This window comes from Pseudophryne corroboree, chromosome 4 (genome assembly GCF_028390025.1).
Source record: "Pseudophryne corroboree isolate aPseCor3 chromosome 4, aPseCor3.hap2, whole genome shotgun sequence".
Classification (NCBI taxonomy): Eukaryota; Metazoa; Chordata; class Amphibia; order Anura; family Myobatrachidae; genus Pseudophryne; species Pseudophryne corroboree.
In genome coordinates this window covers 151585534-151612283 of record NC_086447.1, presented here as the reverse complement: position 1 = coordinate 151612283, position 26750 = coordinate 151585534, and the positions used below count along the sequence as shown (strand labels likewise).

General features: G+C 44.9%; 1 protein-coding gene across 1 annotated transcript in view; it reads right to left on the bottom strand.

Annotated features, from left to right (window-relative positions):
• Positions 1 to 1357: 1357 nt before the first annotated feature.
• SH3YL1 (SH3 and SYLF domain containing 1) overlaps positions 1358 to 26750 on the bottom strand; it is a 297391-nt gene continuing 271998 nt past the window's right edge. Inside the window, exon 10 of the mRNA XM_063915498.1 lies at positions 1358 to 1774. Coding sequence (XP_063771568.1) covers positions 1581 to 1774 — 194 coding nt within the window. The 3' untranslated portion in view covers positions 1358 to 1580. The remainder of the gene's footprint in view (positions 1775 to 26750) is intronic.

The window sequence follows — 26750 nt, the reverse complement described above, 5'->3', positions numbered from 1 at the left end:
TTTTTTTTTAAGTATTTAAAAGAAAAAAAATGTTGGGAATAATTTTGCATTAATATAAAGCAGTGTGTACATAAGTAATCAGTGCCTCTGTTGATTATTATTATTATTATATGGGCATATAAAAAGGCTTTTATACTGTACAGTCACACCCGCCTTCCAATGCTCATTCTATTATAATGTAACATTTAGCTGGATTGAAATCTCTATGACTCAAGTAGTGTATCTTATGTGAAAGAGATAAAAGTCCGCCAATCATTCTGTAATATTGGTGAAATGTGTATGTTTTACCAGTGTTAGTGATCACAAAGCTGACAACACAATCGTAAACCTTTTTGATCGTATTCTTATTATTTATTGATGTTTTTTAGGCGATGTTTTACTGGACAAACTGCTGATTAATATATAAACTTGCTCATTGCAATCTGACTTTGATACATTGTGCAGCGTTTTAATAAATGTTTTTTACACTGTTGTCTTTCTGCAGTGTATTGGTTGACTGCAATTACACTATAGGATTTATTTAATAAAACGGAGCTGTGTGCTCACATATGTGCAAACCATAGGAACCGGCCACATAATTGCTGCTGTTTTCTAAACTTCACTACAAATGTGCAAATGTGATTAGTTTATTAGTACAGAACACCATAGAAAACATACAGGTGTCGGCATGTTATCCCAGAGGCCCAGATTTATCAAGCCTTGGAGAGTGATAAATAGCACGGTGATAAAGTACCAAACAATCAGCTTCTAACTGTAATTTTTCAAACAGAGCCTGTACCATGGCAGTTAGGAGCTGGTTGGGTGCACGGGTGTCTTAACAGAGGAGAAGGCCTCCTCCGCCGGGGCCTCCTCCTCCTCCTCTGCAGCCGGTGCCCATCAGCGTCAGAGTCTGAGCACTAGAGTGTGCCCAGAAAAATGGCTGGAGATTTGAGGAGAGATGCTACAGCTGGCAGTGAACTCCGGAGAGGGGAGTATTTAAAAAATGGGTGCAGGGTGTGCGTGTGGGCCTCTCTAAACTGCACCCTTTATAGATACCCACTGGTTGGGTGGTACTTTATCACTCTAAAAGGCTTGATAAATATGGGCCTTAGTGTTATAAGTATACAGAAAAGCAACATGGTACAGTTAAAAAAAAAATATCCTTCATGTTTAAAAAAATCTAATTTAGCATTTGAATGCCATTAACCTTTAGTAAAATAATTGATTGATGGTCTGTATATATACTGCCTGTCAGAAAACTAATCCAATTCAGTTACAGTAAATTATTGTTACATTTGGTGTTTTTATACATTTTATTTCTAAGTGGATGTGATAAAAAAAAAAAAAGAAAAAAAAGAAAATAAGACATGCACCTTGCTAATTCATTCCCACTTTATTAAATAATACTCAAAAATTTCAATGGCACTTTGAAACTTTACATATTTTACAGCATAATTTAATTGAGGTAGTGTCCAAGCATGTTTTCCCATATAGCCAATATACATATATAAAGTAATATGATATCCATTTTATAAATTGTGACTCCTTGATACAACTGCATTCTGTCTGTGTTTCCCAGGAGGACTATACACCTCCCACCATTAATTTAACATAACATAATTAGCTGGAAAAATACCCAATTCCCCTTTTACTTTTCCCTCCCACCAATCGTACTGAGAGTCAGTCTTCATGGTCACTGTGATCCTATCTCCGGCTTGGAATGTTAGGTCTCCTGGCTGTAAGCCTTCGAAAGGGTAGATGGCTGTGGCGGTGATGTAGTCTCCTCTTGTGCTCCCTGAGAAACAGACAATATATGAATGACTTATTGTACGAGAAGACGTGTCACATAAATATGTAACGCATATCTGACTGGCAGAAAGACACGCCTAAATCTTTTGTACACGTTGAATCACTACAGCACAGGAATATATTGTAAGTGCTACTTATTGGAGACTTGCCTTTGTCACCGTTTCCACACGCACTTCCCGACTAAGGGCCTCATTCAGACCTGATCGCAGCAGCAACATCTTTCTCTAATGGGCAAAACCATGTGCAGTGCAGGTGGGGCAGATAAAACATGTGCAGAGAGAGTTAGATTTGGGTGGGTTATATTGTTTCTGTGTAGGGTAAATACTGGCTGCTTTATTTTTACACTGCAATTTTGATTTCAGTTTGAACACACCACCACCCAAATCTCTCTCTCTCTGCACGTATTACATCTGCCCCACCTGCACTGCACTGCACATGGTTTTGCCCATTAGAGAAAAATATTGCTGCTGCGATCAGGTCTGAATTAAGCCCTAATATTCGTCCACAATATAGTTGCTTTCACTCTCTATGGGTCACAGGTCCACCTTTAAATGCACTGTTTTATCATATAAATTATAGGGGTTGATTTAAACTGGCAACTTAAAAGTTAATCTTTTCTCTGGTTGTAAAGCAGGCCCTGGTTGAAGGCTTCTACACAGTTTTGTAACCATTCTTAATTTTGAGCCTTTTTCTGTGACTGTGGGACAGATGTACTAAGCCTTGGAGAGACCTAAAAATTGGACGGAGATAAAAGCACCAGCAAATCAGCTCCTGTCATTTTCCAAACACAGCCTGTAACATGGCAGCTTGGAGCTGGTTGGCTGGCATTTTCTCTCTCTCTCTCTTACCCCTTTCACATCTCCAATGCAGGATCCCACCTGGGAATTGGGAACAGGTCCGTTCCGGGTGGGATCCGGCATTAGACCCTAACAACAGGCTTCCAGGTTGCCATAGCGGCAGGGGGTGGAGTCGGCAGCGGTGCTGCTGGGAGATGAGCTCATCTCTGCGCTGCCTCGCCCTGAGTAGCGAACGGGTCCTATGGACCTGGAAACTCGTTCACACTACCACTGACCCAGTATTCAACCTGGGAATAACCCTTCTAATTACCCGGGTTGAATTACTGGGTCAGGTGACCCGGGAATTCTCATGGGGCCCTTTTACATCGCACATAGACCCGTGTCAACCCGGCAGTATGCCGGGTCGATACTGGGTTATTTTTGCGATGTGAAAGGGGTATCTGAGAGTACATTTGCCCCTGTATTTCTTGTCGAGTTTTTCTACAACTAAAACTGCTTCAAGAAATCTACATGAAGGCTGCGGCATCTGGGGTAATTCTGTTAACTAGCTTCTTGCACTTACCATAGAAGACAAACATTATACTAGTGTATTAAACACCAAACAAACTTTCCACACAACTTGCAGAAATCGTACGGTGTGTTTAGAAACATTTTATGTGACGGCAGATAAGAACCACTTGGCCCATCTAGTCTGCCCCATTTTTTTTACCGTATTTTTAATCACAAACCTTATTTGGTCCTTATGTCTGTCTATCCCATGCATGTTTAAATTACTCTACTGTCTTAGCCTCTACCACTTGTCCACTACCCTTTCTGTGAAGTAATATTTCCTCACATTTCCCCTGAACCTCCCCCCCTCCAGTCTCAGTGCATGTCCTCGTGCCCTATTGCTTCTCTTCATTTGAAGAATGTTTCCCTCCTGGACTTTGGTAAAACCTTGATCTATTTGAAAATTTCTATCATGTCCCCCCTTTCCCTTCTCTGCTCCAAGCTATACATCTAGATCATCCCTGGACATTATTGCAATTAGTTCTAGGAATTTATTTCCTAAGCTCCTAGCATTTGCACACAGAAGCCCTCATTCCGAGTTGTTCGCTCGCTGCTAATTTTAGCAGAATTGCTAATAAGCTTAAATCCGGCAGTTCTGCGCATGCGTATGCATCTCAGGGCGCACGCGCTAAGCAAATTTACACAAAACTATGCTATTTTACTCACAGGTGAACAAAGCTTTTCAATCGCTCTGCTGATTGACAGGAAAGGGGTGTTTCTGGGCGGAAACTGGCCGTTTTCAGGGAGTGTGCTAAAAAACGCAGGCGTGCCAGGTAAAAACGCAGGAGTGGCTGGAGAAACGGAGGAGTGGCTGGTCGGACGCTGGGCGTGTTTGTGACGTCAAACCAGGAACTAAACAGACTGAGGTGATCGCAATCTAGGAGTAGGTCTGGAGCTACTCAGAAACTGCAAGGAAATTGCTTTCGTTAGCAATTCTGCTAATATTAGCAGAATTGCTAATCTTTCGTTAGCAATTGCTAATCTTTCGTTAGCAATTCTGCTATGCTAAGATACACTCCCAGAGGGCGGCGGCTTTGTGTTTGCATTTCTGCTAAAAGTAGCTAGCGAGCGAACAACTCGGAATGAGGGCCATAGCTTTTAGTGGGATATCCAATTATCCCTGTTAAAACATCGGGTCCGAAAAACGGCCGTTTTCAGCTGTTTATCTGACTTTTTTCCGATGTTTCACCGATTATTATTTTTTACATGCTATCCTGTTAAATCTCGTGTAAAAAAAAAAAAAAAACCCTTTCTCCCGAAAATACACAGGTTCAGGAAAACACCTGTGTGTTTTCGGGTGAAACAGCCCCATTTTCGGACGAAAACGGGTCTTTTTCCGGGGATTCTGCTTCGCCTGCCGGAGGCAGGTAAAAACAAAATCCCTGATAAGCCGGAGCATGCCACGTCTTATCGGGGCTAATTAGATAGCCCTCGGCGGGACAATTAGCCCCGGTAAAAAAACGGGGCTAATTGGATATCCCCCTTAGAGTTTTGTTTGTGCCGTTCCTGGCTATGTTCATCTCTCTGCCTATGTGTATTTGGTTTTGATATGAATTACCTTCTGTTGCTGTGGATATGCTCCCTATTCCCTTTGCCTGCAGAAACAATACCTCTGTGCTGGGGGAGCAGATTACGTTATTCTTATTTGGTTCACTGCCCCCCTCTGTTAGTTTAAATAAGTTCTTGATGAAGCATCCAAGAAAAGCTACACATTAAGGGGGTAAATTTACCAAGATGGGAATTCTATTTAAAGATGGGATGTTGCCCATAGCAACCAGATTCCATGTATTATCTTCTAGAAGGTGCTAGATAAATGAGAAGTAGAATCTCATTGGTTGCTATGGGCAACATCCCATCTTAAATAGAACTCCCATCTTAGTAAATTTACCCCTAAATGTAGCTTTTCTTATGTCAAAGCAAAATAATGGCAGTAGTGTCTATATTAAAACAACAGTGTCCACATCAGTGAAAGGAGATCTAGTAAGAAAAAGGGGTGTTAGTTCCTCTTTATTGTATTACAGAACTGTATCCTCAAAAATTAATTCACTTAATTATGCCAAGCACATACGTATATATATATATATATATATATATATATATATATATATATATATATATACATACATACATACATACAATACAAAGTTCCCGGCACTCAAACAGCAACAGCCACGGTGCCCTCCTCAACGGATATTAATGTAGGTAACAATAGAGGCGGCACTCTCTGGACTTGTAACAACAAACTGACACTGTACCACCACATACAGTACTAACGTTTCGGATAGTTTAATCTACTCTGATGAAGGATTAAACTATCCGAAACGTTAGTACTGTATGTGGTGGTACAGTGTCAGTTTGTTGTTACAAATCCAGAGAGTGCCGCCTCTATTGTTACCTATATATATACACATATATATATACATACATACTATACTGTATATACCAGATAAAATGTTCTGTTACCTCTATGCAGGGTATCAGGCACTCCCAATTCAGACAGTGGGCCTGATTGAATTTACTTTAGATTGTAAGCTCTCACGAGCAGGACCCTCTTCCCTCATGTGCTTATCCTTTTTCTTACTTTAATAATCTTCAACTGCACCAAATCCAGCAGTCTTCTGCCACCTGATACTTATCTCAGTGTCATCTGCTGATGTGGCTATGTTTATTTACCCTGTACTTGTCCTATATTGTCTTCAACTGTAAGTTGCTGTTTTGATTATGTGCATATGTACTCTGTAATTGGGCGCTGCGGATCCCTTGTGGAGCCATATAAATAAAGGATAATATTAATAATAATAATAATAATAATAATTATTGAGGTGTGGTTGTATTATGCACTAAGCAGCGATGCTTACATATGGTAATGCAGCAGGAGGTGTCTATCTCCATCAATGAGGCCATGAAATCTCCATTGGAAGATGTAAAGCCCATTGCCTCCCCCTTCCCACCGCTGCAGACTGTAAATCAAGCAACGTCTGCAGCGGCTTTCTGAGCGATGACACAGGACCCGATCTACACATGTGCAGTACGGGTCCTGCGCAAGCACAATGTACCGAACATCGGTACATTGCGTGATTTCATTCATTACAACCGGACCTGAATCAGGCCCAGTGTGCGCATGCACAATGTCTCATTCCCCCATGGATGCAACTTCCGATGACAGCGGTTATCGCTACCGATGCCCCAGTGAGTTATAATCAGTACATACAGCAGGAGGGACATTTCTGTATAAAAATGAAAAAGTTTGCCACTAGACTGACTGGTAATAATGGCAGCACTGACAAATATTAATACATAGATCCCTTAGTCATTTCTGCAATCACGGCTTCACGTACATGAACAGATTAAAAATAAGAAATAGAAAATGGAAATTGACTTCTCACAAGTAATCCATACAAATGTTGTTTTACTAAAATCCTTGTAGTGGCAATTGGTGCTTGTCCAGGAAAGCGCTCTGACTGACAAGTATTCTTATTCCTATGGACAGAATTGCTCCCCCATGTGCCAGCAGCTGCAGATCATTTGGAAGCAGGATGCTTGTCTATTATAATGTGCTGTTGTCTACTTGGAATTCACAGCGGCTATTCAGAGTTTTTGTTTTGTTATTATATAAATGAAATGCACAAAGCTTAGGGCAGGAAAGCAAAAATATGTATTTAAATGAATTACTAATAGATAACATGATGAAGTTGTTACCTACAGCAACAACAAACATGCAGCCGGGGAGACATTTCAGCTTACAGCCTCCTGAGGTGCAAGCTGAAATGTGCTTAAACTCAGTGGTTAGGGCGCTTATATGGGGAGTTTAGACTCGCAACGGATGCACATACTAGGCATGCGCATCCAACAGGGGCACAACTGAATAGCTCCAGTGAGCGCCCAATGTTTGGACACCCACAAAACAATTTAATTGCCCCCATATTGTCTAACAGTAAGCATCAACGACCATTAAAAAAATAATACAGACGTGTTCTCAATACGCCATAAGGCGCAAGGCACTCTCGACAACTGAACAGCACAAATTAGATATATATATATATATATATATATATATATAAAAATAAGACAGCACTCAGGGAAAGGTATAACCTACAGTACAAACATAGTTTAATATTGACACAACTGCAGCTGTCGATCCATATACAATGGAATCTTTATGAAGAGTAAATATTTTTTTTTTTTAATCTCTAAAAGTGAATGCTGTTTTTTCATTACCCGGGAAATGTGAGTATATACACACACACATAGCGTTCTGGAGAATAATTATAGATATATATATATATATATATATATACACACACACACACACACACACACAAATACAAATTCAGAGGGCACATATAATTGATCTCATTAAATTAAAATTCAACCAGCAACCTAGTATAATAAAAATTTATTGCACAATTTAACATTCAATAAACTTATTAAAACTAATAAAATACATCCATTGTGCCCCTTTTTTTGTGTGGGACTGCCTTTTTAAAGAAAAAATAATGTCTTGATACCCAGCGCGTTTCGTCCTTATGTGGACGTCATCAGGGGAAATCTGTTTAAGAGGCAAATCAGTTGTTGGTGTTATCCATAACTAGTTATCCTCAAAAATATTATTGGATACAGAAGTATAGCTAACAGTTTAAATGAAGCTACAAATGCCGTACATCAAATAGATAGGCGCAAGCTAGCAGAGCAGTTTTAGATCTTCCAGTTGTTTTATTAGTGTGAAAGAGACTCACATTTTGAGAAAAAAAAACGCTCAGCGCGACAGCCCGGGACCTGACGTGCTGAGAGGGCTGTTTGGCGCAGCTGAAGCCACAGTGTATGAGGACATAAATCAGGCAGCATATAGTACACTGTGTTGTATTTACAGACAAATGCGTACGCCCTCCTGTCCAATTACACTTCTGCTCACTTTCACACATCACTTTACACTTACACACATCCGTTCACACTTACACACAGATTTTCCCAGTTGTTCACAGGAGCCAAAATAAGTTTGGAAGAGCTTATGTAAGCTAAAGTTTTCTAGATATATCAAACTTTACCACCAATTAGAATCACCCTTCACAGCTGTAAAAGTCATAATAAATACAATTGATAGATGATAGTTATTTAAGTCATTTGCAAAAGAGCAGAACATATGTGACACATTGATGTGTGAGCAATTGCTTATGTTTTTATGGGTCTGTGCACACACTGGTGCCCACCCCCACTATGCCGGTTCATTACTCATAAGCACATCTGGTGTGTGCGAACTCTGGAGTTTGGAGGGGTGAAGCCAGAGGCGCATGTCTTACACCCGTGGAATGTCCCCTTAAAGCACAGCTTTTTATGGCATTTGGCGCCCATCTCCTTATTTGTAACTTTGCAGTATTTCTTCCATTAAACTGCTTGTTGAACTCTCATTGATGACTCATACTGTATGGCTCGTGAAAGGAAGGAGGCTGCCTTCAAAGCCAAAGTCAAAGCATGTTTTACATACATTGAGAGAATTATTTACATATAAGAAGGGTTTTGTGAACATCAGCTGAAAAGTTCTCAACAGTGATGTAAATTTAAAATCCATTTACGTGCTAAAAGAGAGAGGGCTACAAAGCCCCATCTCCAATCAAGGGCCACATGGGTCTCAGTCCGAAAACAATCAAGGGCATATTATAGTAAGTGGAGAAGCTGTGACCAGGTCTGTGTAGGTGTGGCCAGTACTGTGTAGGTGTGGCCAGTGCCATATGGGCGTGTACACAGCCTGCACCATCAGCCGCAGCGTCTCCCTATAAAAACTGCATTTAAAAAAAAATGCTAAATTTCATACTTCTGATTTGTAGCCAATCATGTGACCTACTGGGTGACTGCTCATCCTCATGTTATCATGATGGGCCTTTTTTTAATGTGAAGGCCTGGATCTGTAGTCCCACACTATTAATCTGGCCCTGCCCAGAGAAATGAGGGGTCTGGGGGGGCTCAATTATTTAACTCCCATTTTCCCCACTACACAATGCCGCAGACTGCAGTATTGTACAGTGGAGGCGGGGCCATAAAGTGACTCACTGTGCCCCCCGACCTCCCACCTCATCATCACGTGGGCGGCCTGGGTAAAAATTCAGTATGTATGTTTTAAATAGCCAAGCATCAGTATCTATTTACAAATGTATAACCTGAAACCTGGTCGTTTGTTTTGGCAGATGTAATTTGGCTTATATCTATATAGTTTATGCCATGTTTCATTACTATGACATAAAATAAGAATTTACTTACCGATAATTCTATTTCTCGTAGTCCGTAGTGGATGCTGGGGACTCCGTCAGGACCATGGGGTTTAGCGGCTCCGCAGGAGACAGGGCACAATAATAAAAGCTTTAGGATCAGGTGGTGTGCACTGGCTCCTCCCCCTATGACCCTCCTCCAAGCCTCAGTTAGGATACTGTGCCCGGACGAGCGTGCATAATAAGGAAGGATATTGAATCCCGGGTAAGACTCATACCAGCCACACCAATCACACCGTACAACCTGTGATCTGAACCCAGTTAACAGTATGATAACAACGAAGGAGCCTCTGAAAAGATGGCTCACAACAAGAATAACCCGATTTTTGTAACAATAACTATGTACAAGTATTGCAGACAATCCGCACTTGGGATGGGCGCCCAGCATCCACTACGGACTACGAGAAATAGAATTATCGGTAAGTAAATTCTTATTTTCTCTAACGTCCTAAGTGGATGCTGGGGACTCCGTCAGGACCATGGGGATTATACCAAAGCTCCCAAACGGGTGGGAGAGTGCGGATGACTCTGCAGCACCGAATGAGAGAACTCCAGGTCCTCCTCAGTCAGGGTGTGCCCCTGACCAAGTAGCAGCTCGGCAAAGTTGTAAAGCCGAGACCCCTCGGGCAGCCGCCCAAGATGAGCCCACTTCCTTGTGGAATGGGCTTTTACTGATTTTGGCTGTGGCAAGCCTGCCACAGAATGTGCAAGCTGAATTGTACTACAAATCCAGCGAGCAATCGTCTGCTTAGAAGCAGGAACACCCATCTTGTTGGGTGCATACAGGCTAAACAGCGAGTCAGATTTTCTGACTCCAGTCGTCCTGGAAACATATATTTTCAGGGCCCTGACAACGTCAAGTAACTTGGAGTCCTCCAAGTCCCTAGTAGCCGCAGGTACCACAATAGGTTGGTTCATGTGAAAAACAGAAAACACCTTAAGGAGAAATTGAGGACGAGTCCTCAATTCTGCCCTGTCAGAATGAAAAATTAAGTAAGGGCTTTTATATGATAAAGCCGCCCATTCTGACACACGCCTGGCTGAAGCCAGGGCTAATAGAATCTTCACCTTCCATGTGAAATATTTTAATTCCACAGTGGTGAGTGGATCAAACCAATGTGACTTTAGGAAACTCAAAACAACATTGAGATCCCAAGGTGCCACTGGGGGCACAAAAGGAGGCTGTATATGCAGTACCCCTTTTACAAACGTCTGAACTTCAGGCACTGAAGCCAGTTCTTTCTGGAAGAAATTCGACAGGGTCGAAATTTGAACCTTAATGGACCCTAATTTTAGGCCCATAGACAGTCCTGTTTTCAGGAAATGTAGGAACGACCCAGTTGGAATTCCTCTGTAGGGACCTTCTTGGCCTCACATCACGCAACATATTTTCGCCAAATGCGGTGAAAATGTTTTGCGGTTACATCCTTCCTGGCTTCGACCAGGGTAGGGATGACTTCATCTGGAATGCCCTTTCAGGATCCGGCGTTCAACTGCCATGCCGTCAAACGCAGCCGCGGTAAGTCTTGGAACAGACAAGGCCCCTGCTGGAGCAGGTCCTTTCTTAAAGGTAGAGGCCACGGTTCTTCCGTGAGCATCTCTTGAAGTTCCGGGTACCAAGTCCTTCTTGACCCATCCGGAACCACGAGTATCGTTCTTACTCATCTCCTTCTTATGATTCTCAGTACTTTTGGTATGAGATGCATAGGAGGGAACACATACCCTGACTGGTACACCCACAGTGTTACCAGAGCGTCCACCGCTATTGCCTGAGGGTCCCTTGACCTGGCGCAATATTTGTCTAGTTTTTTGTTCAGGCGGGACGCCATCATGTCCACCTTTGGTTTTTCCCAACGGTTTACAATCATGTGGAAAACTTCCCGCTGAAGTCCCCACTCTCCCGGGTGGAGGTTATGCCTGCTGAGGAAGTCTGCTTCCCAGTTTTCCACTCCCGGAATTAACACTGCTGAGAGTGTTATCACATGATTTTTCGCCCAGCGAAGAATCCTTGCAGTTTCTGCCATTTCCCTCCTGCTTCATGTGCCGCCCTGTCTGTTTACGTGGGCGACTGCCGTGATGTTGTCCCACTGGATCAATACCGGCTGACCTTGAAGCAGAGGTCTTGCTAAGCTTAGAGCCTTGTAAATTGCCCTTAGCTCCAGTATATTTATGTGGAGAGAAGTCTCCAGACTTGATCACACTCCCTGGAAATTTTTTCCTTGTGTGACTGCTCCCCAGCCACTCAGGCTGGCATCCGTGGTCACCAGGACCCAGTCCTGAATGTCGAATCTGCGGCCCTTTCATAGATGAGCACTCTGCAGCCACCGCAGAAGAAAACACCCTTGTCCTTGGAGACAGGGTTATCCGCTGATGCATCTGAAGATGCGATCCGGACCATTTTCCCAGCAGATTCCACTGAAAGGTTCTTGCGTGAAATCTACCGAATGGGATCGCTTTGTAAGAAACCACCATTTTTCACAGGACCCTTGTGCAATGATGCACTGATACTTTTCCTGGTTTTAGGAGGTTCCTGACTAGCTCGGATAACTCCCTGGCCTTCTTCTCCGGGAGAAAACATCCTTTTCTGGACAGTGTCCAGAATCATTCCTAGGAACATTAGACGTGTCGTCGGAAAAAGCTGCGATTTTGGAATATTTAGATCCACTCGTGCTGTCGTAGAACTACTTGAGATAGTGCTACTCCGACCGCCAACTGTTCTCTGGACCTTGCCCTTATCAGGAAAGCGTCCATATTTATTTTAGGAAGAATCATCATTTCGGCCATTACCATGGTAAAGACCCGGGGTGCCGTGGACAATCCAAACGGCAGCGTCTGAACTGATAGTGACAGTTCTGTACCACGAACCTGAGATACCCTTGGTGAGAAAGGCAAAATTTGGACATGTAGGTAAGCGTCCCTGATATCCAGTGACACCATATCGTCCTGGTTCGCTATCACTGCTCTGAGTGACTCCATCTTGATTTGAACCCTTGTATGTAATTGTTCAATCTTTTAGATCTCACCGAGCCGTTTGGCTTCAGTACCACAATATAGTGTGGAATAATACCCCTTCCCTTGTTGTAGGAGGGGTACTTTGATTATCACCTGCTGGGAATACAGCCTGTGAATTTTTTCCCAATACTGCCTCCCTGTCGGAGGGAGACGTTGGTAAAGCAGACTTCAGGAACTTGTGAGGGGAAAACGTCTCGAATTTCCAATGTACACCTGGGATACTACGTGTAGGATCCAGGAGTCCACTTGCGAGTGAGCCCACTGCGTGCTGAAACTCTTGAGATGACCTCCCACCGCACCTGAGTCCGCTTGTATGGCCCCAGCGTCATGCTGCGGACTTGGCAGAAGCTGTGGAGGACTTCTGTTCCTGGGAATGGGCTGCCTGCTGCAGTCTTCTTCCCTTTCCTCTAACCCTGGGCAGATATGACTGGCCTTTTGCCCGCCTGCCTTTATGGGTACGAAAGGACTGAGACTGAAAAGACTGTGTCCTTTTCTGCTGAGATGTGACTTGGGGTAACAAAAGTGGATTTTCCAGCTGTTGCCATGGCCACCAGGTCCGATGGACCGCCCCTTTATACGGCAATACTTCCATGTGCCGTCTGGAATCTGCATCACCTGACCACTGTCATGTCTATAAACATCGTCTGGCAGATATGGACATCACATCTACTCTTGATGCCAGAATGCAAATATCCCTCTGCGCATCTCGCATATATAGAAATGCATCCTTAAAATGCTCTATAGTCAATAAACTATTGTTCCTGTCAAGGGTATCAATATTTTCAGTCAGGAAATCCGACCAAGCCCCCCCAGCGCTGCACATCCAGGCTGAGGCGATTGCTGGTCGTAGTATAACACCAGTATGTGTGTATATACTTTTTAGGATATTTTTCAGCTTCCTATCAGCTGGCTCTTTGAGGGCGGCCGTATCTGGAGACGGTAACGCCACTTGTTTTTATAAGCGTGTGAGCGCCTTATCCACCCTAAGGTGTGTTTCCCAACTCGCCCTCACTTCTGGCGGGAAAGGGTATACCTCCAATAATTTTCTATCGGAGGAAACCCACGTATCATCACACACTTTAATTTATCTGATTCAGGAAAAACTACAAGTAGATTATTCCCACCCTACATAATACCCTTATTTGTGGTACTTGTAGTATCAGAAATATGTAACACCTCCTTCATTGCCCTTAACATGTAACGTGTGGCCCTAAAGGAAAATACGTTTGTTTCTTCACCGTCGACACTGAAGTCAGTGTCCGTGTCTGTGTCGACCAACTGAGGTAAATGGGCGTTTTTACAAGCCCCTGACGGTGTCTGAGACGCCTGGACAGGTACTAATTTGTTTGCCGGCCGTCTCATGTCGTCAACCGACCTTGCATCGTGTTGACATTATCACGTAATTCCTAAATAAGCCATCCATTCCGGTGTCGACTCCCTAGAGAGTGACATCACCAATACAGGCAATTTGCTCCGCCTCCTCACCAACATCGTCCTCCTACATGTCGACACACACGTACCGACACACAGCACACACACAGGGAATGCTCTGATAGAGGACAGGACCCCACTAGCCCTTTGGGGAGACAGAGGGAGAGTTTGCCAGCACACACCAAAAACGCTATAATTATACAGGGACAACCCCTTATACAAGTGTTTTCCCTTATAGCATTTTCACATATGTAATCATATCGCCAAATAAGTGCCCCCCCTCTCTGTTTTAACCCTGTTTCTGTAGTGCAGTGCAGGGGAGAGCCTGGGAGCCTTCCTCACAGCAGAGCTGAGCAGGAAAATGGCGCCGTGTGCTGAGGAGAATAGGCCCCGCCCCCTAAAACGGCGGGCTCTTCTCCCTGAGTTTGTGAGATCTGGCAGGGGTTAAATACATCCATATAGCCTCAAGGGCTATATGTGATGTATTTTAGCCATAAAAAAGGTATAATACATTGCTGCCCAGGGCGCCCCCCCCAGCGCCCTGCACCCTCAGTGACCGCTGGTATGAAGTGTGCTGACAACAATGGCGCACAGCTGCAGTGCTGTGCGCTACCTTATGAAGACTGAAAGTCTTCTGCCGCCTGTTTCTGGACCTCTGGACCTCTTCAACTTCGGCATCTGCAAGGGGGGTCGGCGGCACGGCTCCGGGACGAACCCCAGGGTGAGACCTGTGTTCCGACTCCCTCTGGAGCTAATGGTGTCCAGTAGCCTAAGAAGCAAATCCATCCTGCACGCAGGTGAGTTTACTTCTCTCCCCTAAGTCCCTCGTAGCAGTGAGCCTGTTGCCAGCAGGACTCACTGAAAATAAAAAACCTAACTTAAACTTTTATTCTAAGCAGCTCAGGAGAGCCACCTAGATTGCACCCTTCTCGGCCGGGCACAAAAATCTAACTGAGGCTTGGAGGAGGGTCATAGGGGGAGGAGCCAGTGCACACCACCTGATCCTAAAGCTTTTATTATTGTGCCCTGTCTCCTGCGGAGCCGCTAAACCCCATGGTCCTGACGGAGTCCCCAGCATCCACTTAGGACGTTAGAGAAATAAATAAACTTAGAAAATGTAATTTATCATAAAACTACAGTATGTCTGGAATGTTGGATCAGTACCTTAATAGTACTATGTGCTTCTTATTCAAGGGATCAGAGCAAGCTTTCATTGACTCCGTTGGAGTAATTCATTAACCGATAGCTAGCGCTGCGACTCCAGACAGCGCGAACTATAACATCCTACTCTCACAATGCTGACAGATGCAGAAATACAGTGAGTTTACAGTTATATTCCTGTCGCTTTTGTGAATTTAGCTTATAAAGATTCAGTATACAGGTTGAGTATCCCTTATCCAAAATCCCACATTTTTGGGTCCCCTACTGAGATAATGACATATATATTATATATCATGTGTATATATAAATATATTATATAGACATACAATATAATATGTGTGTGTGACATTATCTCAGTAGGTGAACCAAAAATGTGGGATTTTGAATTTTGGATAAGGGATACTCAACCTGTATATATATATTTTTTTATTTCTTATTTTTTAAAAGATGATGCTGCAGATCCCCACTTCTCAGTCGCACTCAAAGTGTTAGCCTGTCTTACTACTTTATTTATCCATTCAACTAATGCAGGGGATGGGGCGTGTGCAAGCGGAAATCAGTGCCACCCACTGGTATTACCCCGGCCACCTCATGCTAAGGGAGAGCCATCAGATTTCCCTTCCCTGTACACACGACTCACATGGATTTGATACAAGCCCAGTACACTCCCACAAGTCAGAGTGGTAATGTGCGATAGGTTTGCCATCACCCAGTTCCCACCCCAAAATGCCCAATTTCACAGAAAGACAGCGTCCGACTCAGAATTGGTCGGACATATGAAAAACTGCGCTGTTTGACTCTGAAGAGAGATCCGTGCAAATCGAATCAAACCTTAAGTTTCAATCTGCTGCTCAGAAAACATAAATCTAACATTATATTAAATATATTTCCAGAAACCTACCAATCCTATTTCATTTACCGATCTAGAATGGCAGCATAGGGGATATATGAGTGGGAGGCCCAATGAGCAGCCACAATCCCTTCATTGCAGCCCTACAGTGGCCTGTTCCCTCACAGAACTGTGAAACAAAAATGGGCAGGGAATCCCTGCTATACTGGCGCTAGAATAGAGCTGCCCTAGATTACTTGCCACCCCTAGATGTCACCACACATCAAAACAATATAGAATACACAAGAAATTTGGGAGGCATACAACCCTGGGCGCTTATAATTCGGTGATGAAGACAATATGGTGCAATCACTATTCAAAGATTTCAGTGTCCTTCTGTCAATTAGCTGTATGCTTGGTTTCCACTAAGGAAAGTGAAGTGCATGAAAAGAAAAAAGATAAATAGTGTAATACAGTTTTAGTGAAGATTCAATATATGTGACTATTTTCTCGTGTCTTATTTCAGGCTTTCACTTAGCAGTGCAACCCTGTGTAGTGTGCAATCCGCAACATACAAAAAAGCGTACCCCACTCACTATGCAAATGATGTGGAGTAAGTTCATAAAGGTATCTTTGATCAATAAAGACACTAAAACTGTATTACACTATCTATCTTTTTTTCTTTTCATGCACTTCACTTTCCTGAGTGGAAGTCAAGCATACAGCTGATTGACAGAAGGACACTGAAATCTTTGAATAGTGATTGCACCATATTGTCTTCATCACCGAATTATAAGCGCCCAGGGTTGTATGCCTCCCAAATTTCTTGTGTATTGTTCCCTCACACAGTCTGAATTACAGAAACATGGGAAATGGGAATCACCAAATACTGTAGTAGCAAGATCATTCTAAAATATTAAAATGCAATACATGCAGCTATCACTAAAAATAAAATACAATAAAATAACATACTGCTGGGATAAATTCAGTTTTGAAGACATTAACACTTAAGAACATATTCTATATACTCTTCTTATTGAATCCAAATGCCCCAGGGAACAAATATTTGAGGAAAACTGCAGACAGAGGGGGTATCCCCCCAGCACACAAAAAATAAGATTTTAAACCTACCGGTAAATCTTTTTCTCGTAGTCCGTAGAGGATGCTGGGGACTCCGTAAGGACCATTGGGATAGACGGGCTCCGCAGGAGACATGGGCACCCCAAGAAAGACTTTGGATCTGGGTGTGCACTGGCACCTCCCTCTATGCCTCTCCTCCAAACCTCAGTTAGAGAAACTGTGCCCAGAGGAGACGGACAGTACGAGGAAAGGATTTTAGTTAATGCAAGGGCAAGATTCATACCAGCCAAACCAATCACACCGTATAACTTGTGTATATACTAACCAGTTAACAGTATGAAAACAACGTAGCATCGGTCCAAAACCGATGAAACTATAACATAACCCTTCTGTAAGCGATAACTATATACAAGTCTTGCAGAAGTAGTCCGCACCTGGGACGGGCGCCCAGCATCCTCTACAGACTACGAGAAAAAGATTTACCAATAGGTTTAAAATCTTATTTTCTCTAACGTCCTAGAGGATGCTGGGGACTCCGTAAGGACCATGGGGATTATACCAAAGCTTCCAAACGGGCGGGAGAGTGCGGAAGACTCTGCAGCACCGATTGAGCAAACAGGAGGTCCTCCTCAGCCAGGGTATCAAACTTATAGAACTTTGCAAAGATGTTTGACCCCGACCAAGTAGCAGCTCGGCACAGCTGTAGTGCCGAGACCCCTCGGGCAGCCGCCCAAGAAGAGCCCACCTTCCTAGTGGAATGGGCCTTAATCCTGCCGTAGAATGCGCCTGCTGAATCGTGTTACAGATCCAGCGAGCAATAGTCTGCTTTGAAGCGGGAGCGCCAACTTTGTTGGCTGCATACAGGACAAACAGTGCTTCTATTTTCCGGACTCTAGCCGTTCTGGCCACGTAAATTTTCAAAGCCCTGACCAAATCCTCCAAGTCACGCGTAGCCACAGGCACGACAATAGGTTGGTTCATATGAAAAGATGAGACCACTCTAGGCAGGAATTGAGGACGAGTCCGCAATTCCGCCCTATCCATATGGAAAACCAGATAGGGGCTTTTAGGTGATAAAGCCGCCAATTCCGAAACTCGCCTAGCCGAAGCCAAGGCTAACAACATGACCACCTTCCAAGTGAGATATTTCAACTCCACCGTTTTAAGTGGTTCAAACCAATGTGACTTAAGGAAACTTAACACCACGTTAAGGTCCCAAGGCGCCACCGGAGGTACAAAAGGAGGCTGAATATGCAGTACTCCCTTCACAAACGTCTGTACTTCTGGGAGAGAGGCCAATTCCTTTTGAAAGAAAATGGATAAGGCTGAAATATGAACCTTAATAGATCCCAATTTTAGGCCCAAAATCACTCCAGTTTGTAGGAAGTGAAGAAAACGGCCCAGATGGAATTCTTCCGTAGGAGCATTCCTGGCCTCACACCAAGAAACATATTTTCGCCATATTCGGTGATAATGTTTAGATGTCACCTCATTCCTAGCCTTTATTAGCGTAGGAATGACCTCATCCGGAATACCTTTTTCCGCTAGGATCCGGCGTTCAACCGCCATGCCGTCAAACGCAGCCGCGGTAAGTCTTGGAACAGACAGGGCCCCTGTTGCAGCAGGTCCTGTCTTAGAGGAAGCGGCCACGGATCTTCTGTGAGCATCTCCTGCAGATCCGGATACCAGGTCCTTCGTGGCTAATCTGGAACAATGAGGATTGTTCTCACTCCTCTTTGTCTTATTATTCTCAACACCTTGGGTATGAGAGGAAGAGGAGGAAATACATAGACCGACCGGAACATCCACGGTGTCACCAGGGCGTCCACAGCTACCGCCTGAGGATCTCTTGACCTGGCGCAATACCTTTTTAGCTTTTTGTTGATACGGGACGCCATCATGTCTATTTGGGGCAGTCCCCACCGACTTGCAATCTGCGCGAAGACTCCCTGATGAAGTCCCCACTCTCCCGGATGCAGATTGTGTCTGCTGAGGAAGTCTGCTTCCCAGTTGTTCACTCCCGGAATGAACACTGCTGACAGTGCGCTTACATCATTCTCCACCCAGCAAAGAATCCTGGTGACTTCCGCCATTGCCACTCTGCTCCTTGTGCCGCCTTGGCGGTTTACATGAGCTACCGCGGTGACATTGTCTGACTGGATCAGAACTGGTTTGTTGCGAAGTAATGCCTTTGCTTGACGTAGGACGTTGTATATGGCCCTCAACTCGAGGACATTGATGTGGAGACAAGTCTCTAGGCTTGACCAAAGACCTTGGAAATTTCTTCCCTGTGTGACTGCTCCCCAACCTCGGAGGCTTGCGTCCGTAGTCACCAGGATCCAGTCCTGAATGCCGAACCGGTGTCCCTCTAGGAGGTGAACACTCTGCAGCCACCACAGGAGAGATACCCTGGCCCTGGGGGACAGGGTGATCCGCTGATGAATTTGTAGATGTGACCCGGACCACTTGTCCAGTAGGTCCCATTGGAAGGTCCTCGCATGGAACCTACCGAAGGGAATGGCTTCGTATGATGCCACCATCTTCCCCAGGACTCGAGTGCAGTGATGCACTGACACCTGTTTTGGCTTCAACAGGTTCCTGACCAGAGTCATGAGTTCCTGAGCTTTTTCCTTCGGAAGAAAAACCCTTTTCTGGTCTGTGTCCAGAATCATGCCCAAGAAGGTCAGACGAGTCGTAGGAACCAGCTGCGAATTCGGGATATTGAGAAACCAGCCATGTTGCTTTAACACCTTCAATGAAAGTGACACGCTGTTCAGTAATTTCTCTCGAGATCTCGCTTTTATGAGGAGATCGTCCAAGTATGGGATAATTGTGACACCTTGCTTGCGCAGGAGCACCATCATTTCCGCCATTACCTTGGTGAAAATCCTCGGGGCCGTGGAAAGCCCAAACGGCTACGTCTGAAATTGGTAATGACAATCCTGTATCGCAAATCTCAGGTACGCCTGATGAGGTGGATATATTGGAACATGAAGGTACGCATCCTTTATGTCCAGGGACACCATAAAATCCCCCCCTTCCAGGCTGGCGATGACCGCCCTGAATGATTCCATCTTGAACTTGAACCTTTTCAAGTATAGGTTCAGGGATTTTAAATTTTTAAATGGGTCTGACCGAACCGTCCAGTTTCGGGACCACAAACAGGGTTGAGTAATATCCCCTCCCTTGTTGCAGTAGGGGAACCTTGACCACCACCTGTTGAAAATACAATTTTTGAATCGCATCTAACACTAACTTCCTCTCTGAAGGAGAAGCTGGCAGGGCCGATTTGAAAAACCGGCGAGGGGGCACCTCCTCGAATTCCAGCTTGTATCCCTGAGAAACAATTTCTATTGCCCAGGGATCCACCTGTGAGTGAACCCAGATGTGGCTGAAAAGTCGAAGACGTGCCCCCACTGGAGCGGACTCCCTTAGGGGAGCCCCAGCATCATGCGGTGGATTTTGCAGAGGCAGTGGAGGACTTTTGTTCCTGGGAGCTAGCTGTGTTGTGCAGCTTTTTTCCTCTGCCCTTACCTCTGGCAAGAAAGGACGATCCGCGTACTTTTTTGCTTTTATTTGAACGAAAAGGATTGCATTTGATAATGAGGCGCTTTCTTAGGCTGTGAGGGAACATAAGGCAAAAAATTCGATTTACCTGCCGTAGCTGTGGAGACGAGGTCCGAGAGGCCTTCTCCAAATAATTCCTCACCTTTGTAAGGTAACAACTCCATATGCTTCTTCGAGTCGGCATCACCCGTCCACTGTCGGGTCCATAAGACTCGCCTAGCAGAAACAGACATAGCGTTTATTCTGGAACTCAGTAAACAAATGTCTCTTTGAGAATCCCTCATATAGAACACAGCATCTTTTATATGCCCTAGGGTCATTAAAATTATATCCTTATCAAGGGTCTCAATTTCCGCTGATAAGGAATCTGTCCATGCTGCAACAGCACTACAAACCCAGGCCGACGCAATTGCCGGTCTGAGTATTGCACCAGAATGTGTGTAAATGGACTTCATGGTAACCTTCTGCTTGCGGTCAGCAGGATCCTTGAGGGTAGCCGTATCTTGGGATGGCAGCACTATCTTTTTTGATAAGCGCGTCAATGCTTTGTCTACCCTAGGAGAGGATTCCCACCGTATTCTGTCCTTTTGCGGGAAAGGATACGCCATAAGAATCGTTTTGGGAACCTGCAGTCTTTTGTCTGGGGTTTCCCAAGCTTTTTCGCATAATTCGTTCAGCTCATGTGAGGATGGAAAGGTGACTTCAGGCTTTTTCCCTTTATACATGTGTACCCTCGTGTCAGGGACAGGGGGTTCCTCTGTGATATGCAAAACCTCTTTTATTGCAATAATCATATATCGAATACATTTAGCCACTCTTGGCTGTAATTTTGCATCATCGTAGTCGACACTGGAGTCTGAATCCGTGTCGGTATCTGTGTCAACTATTTGGGATAGTGTGCGCTTCTGAGACCCCGAAGGTCCTGGCGACATTGGGACAGACATGGTTTGACTTCCTGACTGATCCCTAGCCTCAGCTTTGTCTAATCTTTTGTGCAATAAATTTACATTAGCACTTAAGACATTCCACATATCCATCCAGTCAGGTGTCGGCGCTGCCGATGGAGACCTTACATTCATACACTCCCCCTCCTCCTTAGGTGAGCCTTCAACCTCATACATGTCGACACACGCATACCGACACACCCCACACACACTTTTCTGAAGACAGGTTCCCCACCAGGCCCTTTGGACAGACAGAGAGAGAGTATGTCAGCACACACCCCAGCGCTATATGACCCAGGAAAAAACACAGAATGTTTACCCAGTAGCGCTGTTATGAATGTATATGCGCCAATTATGTGCCCCCCCCCCCTCTTGAAAAACCCACTGTCACCGTCTGTAAGCAGGGGAGAGTCCGGGGAGCTTCCTCTCAGCGCTGTGCTGTGGAGAAAATGGCGCTGGTGAGTGCTGAGGGAGAAGCCCCACCCCCTCGGTGGCGGGCTTCTGTCCCGCTCAAAATTCCCAAAAACATGGCGGGGGCTCTTTATATACATGTACAGTGCCCAGCTGTACATGTATATATGTACTTTTGCCATTAGAGAGGTTTTTATTGCTGCCCAGGGCGCCCCCCCTGCGCCCTGCACCCTTACAGTGACCAAAGTGTGTGAGGTGAATGGGAGCAATGGCGCACAGCTTCACCGCTGTGCGTTACCTCTATGAAGATCAAGATGTCTTCTGCCGCCTCTGAAGTCTTCTTTTCTTCTCATACTCACCCGGCTTCTATCTTCCGGCTCTGCGAGGAGGACGGCGGCGCGGCTCTGGGACGGACGGCGAGGGTGAGACCTGCATACCAATCCCTCTGGAGCTAATGGTGTCCAGTAGCCTAAGAAACAGAGCCTTGAAACTCAGAAGTAGGTCTGTGTCTCTCTCCTCAGTCCCTCGATGCAGGGGGTCTGTTGCCAGCAGGCTCCCTGAAAATAAAAAAACTAACTAAAATACTTTAACAGGAAACTCAGGAGAGCTCCCTGAAAGCACCCAGTATCCACTGGGCACAGTATCAAACTGAGGTCTGGAGGAGGGACATAGAGGGAGGATCCAGTGCACACCCAGATCCAAAGTCTTTCTTGGGGTGCCCATGTGTCCTGCGGAGCCCGTCTATCCCCATGGTCCTTACGGAGTCCCCAGCATCCTCTAGGACGTTAGAGAAAATTACCTGTAACCAAACCTGAACCTATCTGGTAATAGAATTTCAGAGAAATTGGTGACATGCGTTTGCAAAGACATGTTTAGCTGCTGGCCGCATCAAGGCTTCACCGATATCAGCAGTCCTAACACTACATAATGGCAGTGCCGACATAGGCCAATGTGATTTGTCTACAGTCTATAATTTGTCTACAGTCTATACCGATATCAGCAGTCCTAACACTACATAATGGCAGTGCCGACATAGGCCAATGTGATTTGTCTACAGTCTATAATGTACATACCTAGATAAAGGCTCATACTAATACGCATCCAGAGAGGGGGCTAACTTACCTGAGAGCCACCCCCTGGATCTCCCATTAGCACTACAAGGAACAGCATGCCTTCCAAATGCTGATCCCATTCAATGCCTTCTCACACATGCAGACATACCGTGGTAGTTGCTCAATCATTCCTGGAGATAATTATATATCAGGTGCTAGAAAGGGGGAGGGGTCACAGACTAACAGCACACTAAAACGTACCTGGTTATATATAGTCTTACCAGGTCACAGTAGTCACATTACACTAGTCACCATTCTGTAAGCTGTATATATAATGTACATACCTAGTAAGTAGGTGACAACGCTATCATCTCACACAAGATGGAGCTAAAGTGCCACACAATCAGAACTCAGAATTCCCTCGGTGCATCCTTTCCCATCACATCTGCAACACTGTTAATAGCCAATATCAACTAATAAAGGACATAGAACACACATTTGTATTTATAAACGCACTGCTCAATAACTAACGGTATGATGCTCTGACAAATAACTGAAATTTATATAATATATAAATATATATATATATATATATATATATATATATACACACACACACACATAGATAATATGAAAATGACAGAAGTCATGTCACACCCCTTGTAGGGAGGAGAGACAGAGCCTGATTGCCGAGTCAGACACTAGTCTATAAGTGGACGCCTCCTGCGAATGTCAGCAGACCGCGCATGTGCTGCACCATGCATACGCACCTTAACGGAGGATATGAGAGCAGATGAAGGCTCCGCGTGTAGCCACTTCTCTCCGTCCGTGAAATGGGTGGCAACAGGAGGTTACTGTGCAGGCACATGGAACGGATCCATCTCATGTGGGAGTGTCATGGAATAGTCATGGGCTCATAGTGCGACTTCTGTGCTTACTAAAGGCGTGCACCTGTTTCAGAGTCCTCTTTTCACCCAGTATGGGGTGGGTGTAAATGGCGATACTAATGGTTATAGCTGCGGTCGGAGGGATGAATATGCATGAAGCAGCGATAGCATTATATAGTGAATCTGGCAGCTGTGGACATTTGCGGACTCAGGCGTGCTGTGTGTAATGTCGCTAGTGTTTTCTGTTCTTTATTGTCGTTACTATTAGTTTAGGAATATATCTACAATGCACAGGTGTATGGACTTACCAAACAAGCACTTTATAATAGGTTCTCCTGATATATCCAACAGAAGAATATAGGTGGTCATTCCGAGTTAATCGCTCGTTATTTTTTTTTTGCAACGGAGCGATTAGTCGCTAATGCGCATGCGCAATGTCCGCAGTGCGACTGCGCCAAGTAAATTTGCTATTAAGTTAGGTATTTTACTCACGACATCACAAGGTTTTTTCTTCGTTCTGGTGATCGTAGTGTGATTGACAGGAAGTGGGTGTTTCTGGGCGGAAACTGGCCGTTTTATGGGTGTGTGCGAAAAAACGCTGCCGTTTCTGGGAAAAACGCGGGAGTGTCTGAAGAAACGGGGGAGTGTCTGGGCGAACGCTGAGTGTGTTTGTGACGTCAAACCAGGAACGAAACGGACTGAACTGATCGCAATGGCTGAGTAAGTCTCGAGCTACTCAGAAACTGCTAAGAACTGTCTATTCGCAATTTTGAGAATCTTTCGTTCGCAATTTTGCTAAGCTAAGATTCACTCCCAGTAGGCGTCGGCTTAGCGTGTGCAATGCTGCTAAAAGCAGCTTGCGAGCGAAAAACTCGGAATGAGGGCCATAGCTTTCAGAAAACTTTGCTTTGCCCTTAACTGTACAATGCACTAATGTACACTATACTGTAAATTAGGTAATAGATACAGTCCACATTTTGTTGTAATTTCCTGTGGAAGCCATCATAGGTGGCACAGTGGTTTGAAGACACTAATTACACTTATATAAAGAAGAGCAGTTGTAGCCTGGAATCAAGTGAGCAAAACCCTTTTGTATTATGGATCTAGACCAAGAGACATGATGGAATGTTCGTGTTAATGGTGCAGGTGCATTTTGACATTTTGGTGGACTTCCCTTTTATACAGCTATTCAACCCTCAGCAGTGTGTGGCTGCGATCTACAGCTGTGCACATCACCGAGAATTACCATACTCCAACATCACACATTGTCCTACGCACCTCAGTTCGTGCAGTTTCACTAGGAATTTCAAAGCTTTGGAAGTTAATGTTTATTTAAAAGAGTATTTAAAATATCTTTCATTATATCAGCATTAAACTTGGTGTAGCTGTGAATTACGCAAACGTGGCCTCATATCTTGTCACCATTTTCCATCACTCTGAGGGGGGGATTCCCAGTGCACCCTCAGCCTTTCTGGCACGGTTTAGTTCTATTCACTGAGCAGCGTAGAGAGAGTGACCCAACAAACTACCCCCCCCGGGGCACTGCGGACAAAAAGTGGGAGTGTCCCTTCAAACGCCGGACAGGTGGGGGAATATGCAGTTACAGATTAATATCTCCCCACACTGACAGCAAGCAATCACAAATGTTACATCTTTAGGACAGTGGGGCCGATGCTAAATTGGGATCAAAATGAAAAAAGTAAGTATCTCTGCACCTGGAAAAAAACACACACATTGCAATGCAAGGGGTGCAGATACACTTATTTATGCATGCAGGGTAAATACTTAGTTTTTGCAAATGATTGACATATTAATTTTTATACTACAATTTAGATTTGCGTTTGGACAAGACCCTTTCAAATATGCCCATATTATATCTACCCCACCTGCTGCACAACATGTTTAGCCAAGGTGCACAGTTACATGCTCTTTTTTGCTTTATTCCCAACTCAGAATCAGTCCAGGTGTTGTGATGTGATCTTAAACAGGTTTAAAAGCTACAGTCACTTGAGCTACTGTTTGGATTTCCTCAAAGTAAATCTGCCCAGCTGTCAGTCACTCTGTCTGCTGTATCAGATAAGCATGACTCATGGCGACGTCTGCTAGAGGCGCTAAAGAGAGCGTGGTGAACATATTTATTTAATCTAATGCAGTTAAACCATGAATACCCAGTCTTTAGGACATTGTTGGACCGGGGCATAAAGGGCCCACCGGGGCATGCAGTGGTAGGGGCCCATGTTTAGGGGTGTGGTCAGTCTCCAGAGGGGGTGTGGCCAGCCGCTACATTGGTTTGCCTAACCATTAGTGAGTGCATGGGCTGGGCCCCTTGACAAATATATAAATACTGCTAGTGCGTGCATGATAATGTACAAGATATTAATGGCAATGCACTGTAGAGAATACATTATAGTCCTGTGCAGTATAAGGTAACATATGTATAATGTATAATTCAAGAACACAGGGTTGATAGCTGTGCTAAATTTAGTCCGCCCCGCATGTCAGTGTCGCTTCCCCCCCCCGCAAAAATACAAAAGCATCGCACAGCGGCAATGCTCTTGTATTTGTGGAGTTACTCCCAGCCAGCGCAGCTCCTGCGGCTGGCCGGGAATTGTGTGTCGCTGCCGCTGGCCGCAGCGGCTGCGTGAAACGTCACGCAGCCGCAGCGGCATGCCCCAACGGTCCGGCCACGCCTGCGTTGGCCGGACCGTTGGGGCTTAACGCCCCAACGGTCCGGCGGCTTAAATGGCGGCTTAACGCCGATGTTCAGCCCCCTCCCGCCCAGCGACCGCCTCTGTCTCAGAGGCGATCGCTAGGCAGCGACGACTGCCATGCGCCGGCGCACTGTGGCGCCGGCACATGCGCAGTTTTGACCCGATCGCTGCGACAAACTGCAGCGAGCGATCGGGTCGGAATGACCCCCACAGTCTGGATCCTGATCAATAGAGGAGGAGGAGGGCCCCCAGGCAGTGGGGCCCACCGGTG